A 13,137-nucleotide genomic window follows, 5' to 3' on the forward strand; every position below is an offset into this window, starting at 1 on the left:
AGAGTAAAAATTTAGATTTTTTTTAACAAGAGTAGTGCAGGGTACTATTGAATGAGATGCCTGAATAATAATCAAAAGAAATACTTCTGCTGCTGCTTATTCATTCTGCCCAAGGCAGTGCTGGTTTAATCTGCAGATTATGGCTCTTAAAAATGACTATGAATGTATAAACCAAAAAATGGCATCCAGTGGCCAAAAACGGTTACCAAATTGACTTATTTTATTGCAGTATATATAATTAGTTTTACTTTGAAGTTACAACTTCTCATCTCACATACACATTTCTTAGATGATTTAAAAAAAATCACTTTCCTATCCCAATAACTGCAGCAGAAACACCCCATCAGCAGCATTGGCCTGTGTACCATTGATTTTAATTATTTAAGCAAGCAAAGTGTTTAGATTTCATTACAGTTAAATATGTTTTTTAATTAGTGCTAATTTGTTGTACTTTTAAAATAAATGAAGTGTTGAAGGCATATAATGGTACATTTAACCTCTTTGTTTTCTCAAATTCATTATTATCGAATTATTATAGAGATGCTAGAAAAAGCACTTCCCTTCACCGTTTCTTTTTACAGGTCACAAATTCATTACTTTCAATACAATACTGTATTCAATCTCTGCAGCTTCACAAGGGCTTACGGTGTTTACTTTGCCGAAAGCAATGAATAGAACACAACGTATAGTTGATAACCGAGAAGCCAATTAGAGTCAGTGGAGTGTGTCTTTCTCTTGATGAATGCTTTATATGTACAGTATCCGAAGGAGTGGAATGATTTTATTGCATATGTATAGCAGAGAGCTGTCGGTTTATTTATTCTGGCCTCATAGAAATGTCTTGTAAGGACTCTGTAATGAGATATTATGTGAACTGAAAAATTTGTTGACTGAACATTCTGGAAGAAAACTTTTCTCGATGTGGGTAGTTCAGTGGAACTTGCGTGTGAAGCACAAAAAAGTTCCCTCTCTTACCAGAGACATGCTTTAAAGCCTGATCAAACCCCTACTTTGCGGATGGTGTCGAAATAGTTTGGGTCGCGGAGGCGTGGGGGGGGTTGTTGTGTTTTGAGTGGATGTGTTGTTCATGCATATTCCGTTTGAATTTGTCGTTCTCTAGACACTACCCGCTCACAATTCAGTGCAGGTGATGCAAACACAACCTCCATCCACTTCAATTATCTCTTTGTTCCATTCACAGAAAAAAAAGCTTAAGATATTCACACATGAAAGTATGCAGTTTATTATTTTATTTGTTGGTTTATTTTTCATTCTTTTTTAACCTCGTTGGTTTTAAAAGCAATCAAGGAGAAAAGTATTGTTGCAGTTTAATAATTTATACAAAAACGAAAAATCATTCGCACTCATTCTAAACCTATACGATGCTCTTTATTCTGTTCAACACAAAAGGATCATTTAGGCACAATGTTCACGCTGCTCTTTATCAAACAATGAAAGTGAATGATGTTGACCATGGACTCAAAAAAAAAAAGCTGAATAAAGAAAAGACAATAAAGCATTATAAAAGTAGTCCATGTGTTACATGTACGTCCTGTGTTTCTCCCTGCATTGTGTTTTTGGTTCAGTCCTGTGTCCCAGTTTTCCCGCTTTTCGTTAGTTTTCAGTGTATTCACCTGTGTTGAGTTCATTTGTGTGTCCCGTCGAGCCCAGCCCAGAGCCCTCACCACTGGTCCCGTCCAGCCCAGAGCCTTCGCCGCTGGTCCCGTCCAGCCCAGAGCCTTCGCCACTGGTCCCGTCCAGCACAGAGCCTTCGCCGCTGGTCCCGTCCAGCACAGAGCCTTCGCCGCTGGTCCCGTCCAGCACAGAGCCTTCGCCGCTGGTCCCGTCCAGCACAGAGCCTTCGCCACTGGTCCCGTCCAGCACAGAGCCTTCGCCGCTGGTCCCGTCCAGCACAGAGCCTTCGCCGCTGGTCCCGTCCAGCACACAGAGCCTTCGCCGCTGGTCCCGTCCAGCACACAGAGCCTTTGCCGCTGGTCCCGTCCAGCACAGAGTCTTCGACGCTGGTCCCGTCCAGCACACAGAGCCTTCGCCGCTGGTCCCGTCCAGCACACAGAGCCTTCGCCGCTGGTCCCGTCCAGCACAGAGTCTTCGACGCTGGTCCCGTCCAGCACACAGAGCCTTCGCCGCTGGTCCCGTCCAGCACACAGAGCCTTCGCCGCTGGTCCCGTCCAGCACAGAGCCTTCGCCGCTGGTCCCGTCCAGCCCAGAAACTTCTTCACTGCTGGTCCCGTCCAGCCCGGATCCTGTCCCGATCCTGGAACCTGTCCTTGAGTCTTCTGTCCCTGAGGACGTCCCTGAGTCTGCCACTCCCCCCAAGAAGGGTCGTCTCCGCCATGGCCACCCGAAGTGTCCTCTCCGCCATGGCCACCTGCACATCCTTCTCCGCCCTGGTCCCTGAACTGCCAGCTCCGCCCTGGAGGCTTCCTGCTCCGGATTGGCCATGCCCTCGTTAGCCTCCGGGACGCCCACCCCTATTGAAGTTATACGGCGTGAGAACGCGCCTTTTTTGGAGGGGGCGTTATGTGACATGTATGTCCTGTGTTTCCCCCTGCATTGTGTTTTTGGTTCAGTCCTGTGTCCTGGTTTTCCCGCTCTTCGTTAGTTTTCAGTGTATTCACCTGTGTTGAGTTCATTTGCCCCAGCTGTGTCTTGTTTCTCTCTTCATTCCTCGGTGTATTTAAGTTCCTCTCTTGTCAGTGTTCAGTGTCGGTTATTGTTTGTAGTTGGTGAATGGATGTTTCTCCTGTGTTCTTTAATGAAAACCCTTGTTTCCTGGCATTCCTCGTCTCCTCGTGCTTATAACCACCACGTAACGTAACACCATGTTCATTTGTGCAATTTGCTCATTCAAGTTTTGTGCATCTTGATCAGTTTTGAGACACGCAATAACTGGTGACATTTGATATTATTGGCATTTAAATGTAGATTTAAGAGCTGCTATACTAAATTAATGAAGTTCCTAAACGTAAATTAGGGAGGAGCGAGCCCATCCAATCTTTCAATCAACAAACAGAGTATATAAGCAGCCGCTTACCTCTCCCTAGTATCAGCTGTTCCAGTATCCCTCCACCTCCCCAAACTCCACCTTCATCTTAGGTACCTTGCCCTTTAATTAACAGGTCCTACATTTAGCCACTGGGGGGTATATCAGAGCTCGAGTTGAAGCTGCTTCATCGAGCCCCTCTCCAGCGGACAGCAAGCCAAATAAGTTTAACCTAATATCTTAAAGATTTTATGGGCAAACGAACTCGTTAATCAGTATTTAGCTTCAGTTGTGTAAGCTACAGTACATATATAGACTTTTTATCATGTTTGAAGATTGACAGCTGCTGATCATCTTTCACATTCATTGTGGGGGAAAGAGGAGCATGAACATTCTACTTAAAGGAGTAGTTCACTTTAAAAAAAAACTTTTGCTGATAATTTACTCACCCCCATGTCATCCAAGATGTCCATGTCTTTCTTTCTTCAGTCGAAAAGAAATTAAGGTTTTTGATGAAAACATTCCAGGATTTTTCTCCATATAATGCACTTTACTGGGCACCAAACGGTTCAAGGTCCAAAAGACAGTTTCAGTGCAAACTGCAAACTGTTCAAAGGGCTTTAAACGATTCCAGACGATGAAGAAGGGTCTTATCAAGCGAAACGATCGCTCATTTAAAAAATAAATAACAAAGTTTAAGTTTTATAAGCTCAAATGCCCGCCTTGCTCTGTTCTGTGTGACTCTCCTGTTCGAACTCGTTCATCAAAATGAACGAATCTTTTTCCGAGTCAATTCGTTCATTTTGTTTGTTAAATGAATCAAATGACTCGAAAAAAGATTCGTTCATCCTTAATTTCTTTTCGACTGAAGAAAGAAAGACATGGACATCTTGGATGACATGGGGGTGAGTAAATTATCAGCAAAAGTTTTTTTTAAAGTGAACTAATCCTTTAACATCTCCTTTTGTGTTCCTTAAAATAAATAAAGTCTATAACATTATGAGGGAAAGTTCATTTTTTGGGGGAACTATTTTTGTGGAAAGTAGATTCCAAACTTTATGATTTCCTATTTGTTTAAAATAATATACAATGTTAAATACAGCAAATACAATTGTTATTTAAGTAAAGACTACTGTCAGACAAGTCATTCACTGTAAAAAGTGTTCAGTTCACTTAATTTTTTTTTTACTAAACCCGTTGCCTTAAAATTACATGCATTATTACAAGTTACATAAAATATTAAGTAAACTTAATGCTTAATTGAAAAAAACAAGTTGTGTGAACTTGACAATTCCACATTACTTATTTTTTTCGATTAAGCATGAAGTTTATTTACTTAATAATTTTAAGACAACAGGTTTCCACACTTTTTTAAGTTAAGTAAACTTTTTTTTTTTTTTGCAGTGGGGTTAGGTTTAAATTGTGACTATTACATTTTTATATATTACCATTATTGCTTATTTCCGTCGTTTCTGTCTGACCTGTGTTTTTCTAATAGATCTGGATGAGTTTAAAACCCAGAGGAGAAGTCCAGTGAGTGTCAGAGAAGGGCAAGGTGTGGTTCTTCTCTGTGGGCCGCCAGCACATATGGGAGGTGAGGCGTTTTATTGTCTATTACTGGCTGACTGGTTTGGGTTTTTCAATGGATATCGAGAAAACCGGATAGACATGGTAAATGTAATGACAAAATGTATTATGCTCTCTGGAATACTGGATTCTGATTAGTGAGTTGCAGGATTCTTAAGTCTAATATTTTCCTTGAATGACCACTAAACTGGCAACCAATTTTCTACATAGGTGTGATACTGTAATACAATTTTCATGTCCCTTGAATCACTCTGTGGTCCTTTCCTTTATGACAATGGTTTATGACAATGGTTTATGGTTTATGACAATGACACTGACTGACTGTACATTACCCCTCACATGCATGATATAATTATGTTTGATGATAGAAAATGAGACAAACTTTTGCTTACAGTAATACTAAATGCCTGCCAATATAGAACAAAAAAGATGAATGACGATTTAATGTTTAATAATATTCTCATCCTGCACTTTGGATTATGGTTTACAATATGTTGTACCTCACGTGAGTGTTCAAATGTCACACATTTAGGCCCCATCCACACTACTGCGTTTTAGTTTAGAAACGGATAATTAAAACGAATACGATCTCCGTCCACACCAGCATTTTAGCTGCGTATTAGAATTGATCTCCGTCCACATTAAAACGACTGAAAACGCGGATCACGTGACCATTCACCAACACTGGGCATGCGCGTGCCGGTGTAAACACAACTTCAATGATAAAATTGTCCCACCATGCTCTGGGTTAACCCCAAACCGACGCTCCATGTACGGTCAACGCCGCCGCTGCACACGGGAATTGTCACAGATCGCTCGAATAATAGCTTGACTCCGGCGCATGTATAGGCAGTTATAGCGTTATAAAATGCAGAATTTACTTGTACAACAGCTGCTAGCAAAGATATACGCCATGACTGATGACACCCAATCATAGAGCCGAGCGTGAGCCTCTACTACTTCTAAACTTCTCCGTTTTGGGTCTCCGTTTTTGCCGTTTTAGTGTGGACGGGAGGTGCAAACGTAGCAAAAGGTTTTCGAAAACGGGGCCTTAGAGTTATACATGCAGATGTTACCTGTTAGCAAGATGTGAGCAGAGAGACTCAATGCAGTTCCTACTGTTTGTTCCTAACATTCCCCCCCCCCCCCACCAGCAATTAGAGTCCACCGTAATTACTGTAGCTCACAGCATAAAGGCTTTTCAACAGCATAAAGGCTTTTCATACTGCCCAATAGCATAAACACATATTACCTCCCCTTGATTTACTGCCCTTAAGTGGCACACTACTGTGAAAATGTTATGCTAGGCAAACTTTTTGCTCTTTGCCATTAACACAATAGGTGGCCACAGAACATGTTGAACTCGCAATGAACTTAATAAAAACAGGGCACTTTCAAAAGTACAAACAGCAAAGGTTACTACATTGATGTGTAAAACAATGTTTATTTGCTGACAATTTAGACAAATTATTAGCAGTGTCATTTCCCTATAAGTATTTAAGCTGTCAAATGTATAGTAATGTTTCCAACATATTAAAAACAGACAACATGTTTTGGTCTATCTTCGAATACTCACTTCTCATCAGAAAGCTTTATCTGAGATGAAAAGTAGTTAGCACAGCTGCATTAGTGTTGCGTTTGTCTGTCCCCAGCTGTCTTGATTACTGTGTTTAGTCTTGGGCAGAACACTTCAGAACTTATTGCTTTAATGGAGCCAGACCTTTTAAAACTGACAGAAGGCTGAAATCACTTTTTGTTTATGTGGATCCATAAGGGGTAAAACAAAGGACATAACCGGAGTTCTTTTTGGCAAAGCTCAGACACTTTTGTACTGGTAGACTTTTTCTCATTTTATTTATATTTTGAAATATACGAAGTTATTGAGCCTTCATTGTAAATTACTTTAAATATTGTTTCCCCACAAATATGTAATTGCAATCGTGATAAAAGTTGACTTTTGGATGGATGAATGGATGGATGGATGGATGGATGGATGGATGGATGGACCCCTTTTATCCAGGCTGTGTGAATTACACGAGAAAAGGAAGACAATTATATGTGATTTGTATATTATTTAATTTCTTGAAATGAAGAATATTTCTTGTGTTTGCAATGACAATTTTCTTTATTTAATAAATAGATTATGAAGATTTTTCATACTTGGATTGGCAAAACACTGGCAAATCTTACTAGTTAAGTTAGATTTACTGTCTGGTAGACTTTACAATAAGATCTGATTAGATGAGATCTAACTAACAATGAGCAACATATTTGTTACAGTTAATGTTGGGTAATAAAAATACAACTGTTAGCTCAGGTCCATTCAATAATATTAACAGATTTTACAGTAATCTCAATAATAAATGTTGAAATTACTATTAACTAAGATTGATAAATGCTTTAACTAATGTAGTTATCCAATGTTAACAAATAAAACCTGAAAGTGTTACCAAATGAGGTCCCATTGTATTCTGTACAGATGAGCTAAGAAAATTATCTGATATCATTTTCTAGATCTCTGTCAAGTAGCATTGAGTCTGAGTCTGATTCATTTTAGTAAATCAGTTTGTAAGGATGGTTCATTTCAATGATTCCATTTGATTCGTTTGAGCTATCACTCAATAGTGTTGCCAAATGTCCAAGCACTGCATTTCACATAGTGTTATCAGTCAGGATTGTGTCTACTCACATCGCAGGGTTTCTGAAATGGATTGACATTAAATTCTCTAAATTTTGAAACCAAGCAATGTGGTGCAGTACAGCTAGTTTCACCTCTTGTCTTTCCTACAGAGTTGACCTTTTCTTGGATCTTCAACGAATATCCCTCATTTGTGAAGCAGGACACGCGGCGCTTTGTGTCACAGAAAACAGGCAACCTCTACATCGCTAAAGTGGAGCCGTCAGATGTGGGAAACTACACTTGTGTCGTGACTAACACTGTGACCCAGAGCAGAGTGCAGGGACCTCCCACGCCACTTATACTCCGCAGTGATGGTGATGGTCTTACTACATGTATTCAGCTCATACAAAATGACTCATTTGTGGTTTTAACCTTTAAATGCATCAATGTTTTACCAATAATTATTGCATATTCGGGTCTTTAGCAACCCGGATCTATATCTAAATGGATAGCTGCCTGTTGAGATAATAAACTCTTCTGAAATTAGAGTAACAATTAATACAGAAGAATAAAATAAAGCATATTTTGTTACCTTTTGGAGCTTGGAAGGGTTCAGTTTGAGCAGATGTTTTATGCCATCATCACTGTCCTCATCAGAGCTCATTTCCCAGTACATTCAGCATCTGGCTCATATTCACAATCTCAAACATATTCTCAAAACTATCATTTTCAACATCTTCAAAATCAATATTTTGATCGCTGACAGCTTCTTCACCAGATCCACCATCAAGTGACAGTGACACTAATATTTGATTGCATTTAGAATCAGCACTTGCTCTGCAGTAAATCACTGAGCCATTTCAAGTTTTGCTGATGATGCTTCCTATTCTTTTGTTTTCTGCCTGCCGTAACTATGAGTGAAACGTCACTTCATCATTGTGTGTCAGACATTGCCACCTTGTGGAATAAAGACGAATTGAATGATCACTCTTTTTCTGTTTCAGGCATTATGGGAGAATATGAGCCAAAAATTGAGGTCCAATTTCCTGAAGTCTTGGCTGTTGCCAAGGGGTTGACTGTAAAACTGGAGTGCTTCGCCTTGGGAAAGTAAATATTACAGTTGATACTCTAGTCTATAGCCTACTTACATAATATCATATGCAAAGAACAGTTTACTGACATCAACGCTGTTCATATTATTATAGTAAATATTATTTAAATTAAAACATACCTCATTAAAGTCATGAACCTGAAGTTGCGATAGTCTTTTCTTCCCTATTTTGACATATAACCCCGTGAAACGACTTCTCGAACTAGAAAAAAATTTAGGGCGGGACTTGATTTTGTCTATTGGGACTGGTTGGATGGTTGTGCTTTGCTGTTGGTGGATCTCATGTGAGTGACAGTTTGTCCCGCCCTCACAACCAGTATACACGTCATCAGAGAAGAGAAGAGATGAGCTGCAAGAGGGAGGGGGAAGTTATTTTGATTAAAGATTACAAGGGTACAATTAAAAAATAAATAATGATGAAATCATTTATAATAAATACTGCAATGTTCCATAAAAAATAAGAAATGTCTGTGGCGAGCAGGACGAGGCGGAGGGCCGTGAGAGAGGCCGGTGGCGTGATTGCTGATGACTCACGGCCCTCGGCCTCGTCCTGCTCGCCACACTCTCCATTTTGATTTCATGGTGATTTTAATCAATACACTTTACCTTTGGCTTTCAGTCCAGTGCCTGCTATCAGCTGGAAAAGACCAGACGGAGTTCCTTTTCCCAGAAAAGTGGACATTAGCAAATCCAGTGGAGTGCTGGAGATCCCTTATTTCCAACAGGAAGACGCAGGGCCATATGAATGCATGGCTGAGAACTCCAGAGGCAAAAACACAGTCAAGGGGCGGCTCTCCTTCTATGGTAGGGCAGAATTATTTCAGGGATGAAATAAATGTAACTTTTTTTGTAGGAACAATTCAGCCATATTTGAAAAGCATCCAAACCTGTATGACTTTTCTTTTTTTTCTTACATGGAACACAAAAGAAGATATTTAGCAGAAGGTTCAAGCCGTTGTAATTTTAGTATGATTGATATACTATTGTAGTTTATTTAGTTTGAGTTATTTTAGTACATTTCTCATTTTTAGAGAGTGGTGATCATCGCTGGTTACTACTTTCATTGCATAGAACAGAGCCGTTTGGACACATGCACCTTCCATAATCAGACTAACACACAATCAATGTGCACCATTAAGGTTTTATGAATGCTTATATTTTTTAATTTATCACTGATCAATGTTGTGTGGTTTAATGTATTACCCCATAATGTTTTATAACCAGGATGTCAGATTTTCACGAGAATCCCTGTACGTTGTAATTATTTGTCATTGCAATTATTTGGCAGGTAAAAATCCATAATCTCCCATAGACTGTGCTCTCCATCTATCACTGCTGTTGGTGTTATGGAATAATCAATATGGGTCACTGTTGTTTATAACATAATGGTCGAAATCAAAATTATGAGCTCCAGTAGTGACTGATACCTATAAAGCATGCTACTTTGTCCATGCTTGCACTATCCTGTGATTTATTCACCTTTCTCTCTCATCTTGTTCAGTAATGAGAAAAGTTAAGCCTTTGCAAGTCACATTGACCTTCACCATAACCAAAAGAATCAAATTTTAATATGTTTTCAAGCCATTTTTAAAAAAATCGTCCTAGCTGTAAGTATTCAAGGTTAAAACTCTAACATTGACACTCCTTTCTAGCACCTATTTAGTTGTGTGTGTGTGTGTGTGTGTGTGTGTGTGTGTGTGTGTGTGTGTGTGTGTGTGTGTGTGTGTGTGTGTGTGTGTGTGTGTGTGTGTGTGTGTGTGTGTGTGTGTGTGTGTGTGTGTGTGTGTGTGTGTGGTTCGTCAAAGCAATGTGAATATTAATGCATTATACAAAAGCCAGGCCAAAGATCCATAAAACTTGACCCACATTTAGTGAGCGCTGTGTGCTGTAATCTCCTCAGCTCAATGAATGTGGTATACTAAATTTCCTTGTAAATGATTCATAAAGTAGTATGCTTTTTTCCTCATTGTAATGCCATGTTGATTGATTAATAACTAGATTGGTTCATTAATTGGCTCATAAACTGCTTGGTTGGTTTACTACGGGCTAATCAATATCCAACTCTAAGTGTGTCTGGGATTCAGGGAGCTGTTGAAAATTCATTTTTATCGGCAGCACTTTGTGAGATGTTGATATCTCGCTGTGTGTTGTGTGTTTATTGATGGATCTCAGCACCCCCTCATCTGTTGGAGAAGCCTCAGGATGTGCAGAAAGCCATTGATGAATCTCTGCTGTGGGAGTGTAAGGCGAGCGCCAAGCCCAAACCCGCCTACAGGTGGCTGAAGAACGGAGAGGGGATCGAGTCATTTGAGGTGAGTGATGCGGTCCGTTGTACCTTCAGTGCACCTGAAAGACCAAGTTAGCAGATTCAGGAAGTTAAGAAGGAAATCCCAACATAATTGAAATCTAAATCTCAACATAAATGAACATCACACACTATGAAGTCTTTCTATTTTCTTGCCTTGCTCCAAAAAAAAAAGTTAATTTCAAAATGTTTACTCATTAATCTACTAAACTTACAAAAATATGTTCTAAGAACATTTTACTAACGTTCCCATTAAGGTAAACTGCAGTTCAGTTATTTATGAATGTTCTATGAACTTTCATAATGTCCATGTTTTAAAAATGTTTTTTTCTTGGTTCGAGCATTCCAATGTTAAATGAAAAAAATGAAAATTCTGTCAGTAATTACTCACCCTCATGTTGTTCCAACCCCGTAAGACTTTCGTTCATCTTCGGAACACAAATTAAGATATTTTTGATGAAATCTGAGAGCTGGCTCACTCTTTCTGCAAGGTAATTTTGGAAAAACATGAGGGTGAGTAATTACTGACATAATTTTCAGTTCTGTCAGGACCACTATCGTCAAATACGATTGACAATTAGCATACAGTTTGGATTGGCGGTATAGTTCTGTTCTGGGCAAGAACTCCCTGTGCATCCATGCAGCCTAGCAGAGATAAGAGCAGGAGAGCAGCAATAACCCCCCTTCAGACTCTCTGTTCTTTAAGATCGGGTGCACCCAAAACCTTCTTTTTTGTCTTTTAAATAAAATGAAAAGCTCGTCTTCACTGGATGATGACGATGAAGTGTCCATGTTTTCTCAGCTGTCGGCGCGAAAGTTTTTGAATGTTGAAGCTCTAAACGTCGCAAATTCGCGTCGCGGTTGATGTGAATGGTTTTGAAGCGAACTATTCGCTTTTTCATTTAGTTTTTTCGTTACGCGTCCAGTGTGAAAGGGCCTTTAGGGTAACAAAACAGAACCAACATGACTGTATGCAGATATCATTCATTCAAGATTTTAAAGTACTACATAGTTTGAGAATTTATTCTGATTCAAGGGGAATCAGATTACCATACTGGGGTGCGTTTCCCGAAAGCATCGTTAGCCAACTATGGTCGCAAGTTCCGTCGTTACCAATAGAGTTCAATGGGAATTGCGACCAACTTGCGACCATAGTTGGCTAACGATGCTTTCGGGAAACGCACCCCTGACTGGGTGAGAGGAGGGAGGAGGGTAATGAGCTCCTGATGCGAGCTTGACTAACGTGACCTGCCAGAACTGACGCTACGCTTGATTTTTGTGTGAATTAACTCTTTGGGAACATTCCATTTTACCATTTTGCAAACATTATAGGAACATTTTGAAACAAGTAACATTTAAAAAAACTTAACAATAGGCAAACTAACCATTTAAAGGAACGATGTAAAAATAGTGTTAAAATAAGTTTAAATATGCTGAACAAAGTTTAAATAAAGTTAAAATACGTTCAAAACATGTTCACGTTAGCACAAAATGTTAAAGTTTTTGTGCTAACGTGAACAAAGGTTTTATTAACATTAAAGGATGAACATTTGTTCATAACTCTAAGAGAAGTTTAAGAGATCTGTGTTTTTGGCAAGACGGCATTTCTAATTTTCATTCGATTTTATAAGTTTAAGGTTAATCATCTGATATGTTGTTTTAGATTTAACAAGTAATACTGAATCAACCAACTTGAGTCAGTGTTAAGGGCCATTCACACAGAACGCGTGTTTCCATTCCAATGTGCTACTTTTCCTTTGCTTTATGTCGTTGCACTCGCGTCTTTTGCAGCGTCTCGCGCATGACACGGCATTCTAAAATCGCGGCGCTCAAGTTTAAATCAGTTCAACTTAAAAAAAAACACATTCTGTGTGAACGAGCCCTTTACTTGTGTTTTTTTTTTAAGTTGTTCAAATATTTGTGAAACATTGGTTGTTGTAACAAAGACTGTTGAGGTACATTGAAGCGACATCACATGTACGGCAATTCTAAGAAACAAGAAGTGAGTAAAAATAAAAAGAGGGACATGATGACGTTCTCACTTGCTCATTAATACAGTTGTTTATTTTTAGGATTCTGCATGTGTACAGTATTTCCATAGATGTGGTTTAGGTTTCTCTTAGTTGTTGTGCGGTTCACTCCTGTGCTGTATTATAAGTGTCATGTACAAGAGCTTGTTTCATCACTCTGAGAGATCAGCGAACACGATCTCAGCGTGTGAGGCTGCACACTTAATGAGCTGAGGTGTTACCATTTTGTAAATGTCACCATCGTCTACCTCAGCATTTGATCAATCTACAGACCAAAGGTCATCCATGTAGTCAGAGGAAGAGAAGAAGAGTGTCGTTTGTTATTTGATTATTACAAAAGGCCTTGCATTTCCTTACCAGCCACCATCAGCCGAATGCTGTATTCAGAGCAAATCGCGTTGGCACAAAACGTTAATTAGATATCGTTCATGAAATGATTTTCTGAAATGTTTTAGGGGGATGTTTATCTAAGCTACACTT

At 39.3% G+C, this 13,137-nt stretch overlaps 1 protein-coding gene across 1 annotated transcript in view; it reads left to right on the top strand.

Annotated features, from left to right (window-relative positions):
• Positions 1–13,137, top strand: part of cntn3a.1 (contactin 3a, tandem duplicate 1) — a gene marked incomplete at its 5' end in the record, with an annotated part of 53,916 nt that overhangs the window by 10,522 nt on the left and 30,257 nt on the right. The window contains 5 exons of the mRNA XM_056241481.1: positions 4,503–4,598; positions 7,382–7,585; positions 8,216–8,318; positions 8,942–9,126; positions 10,495–10,634. Of these exons, the coding sequence (XP_056097456.1) occupies positions 4,503–4,598; positions 7,382–7,585; positions 8,216–8,318; positions 8,942–9,126; positions 10,495–10,634 (728 nt within the window). The remainder of the gene's footprint in view (positions 1–4,502; positions 4,599–7,381; positions 7,586–8,215; positions 8,319–8,941; positions 9,127–10,494; positions 10,635–13,137) is intronic.

This window comes from Rhinichthys klamathensis, unplaced genomic scaffold, assembly GCF_029890125.1.
Source record: "Rhinichthys klamathensis goyatoka isolate OS25496 unplaced genomic scaffold, OSU_Roscu_1.1 h1tg000645l_1, whole genome shotgun sequence".
Taxonomy (NCBI): domain Eukaryota; kingdom Metazoa; phylum Chordata; class Actinopteri; order Cypriniformes; family Leuciscidae; genus Rhinichthys; species Rhinichthys klamathensis.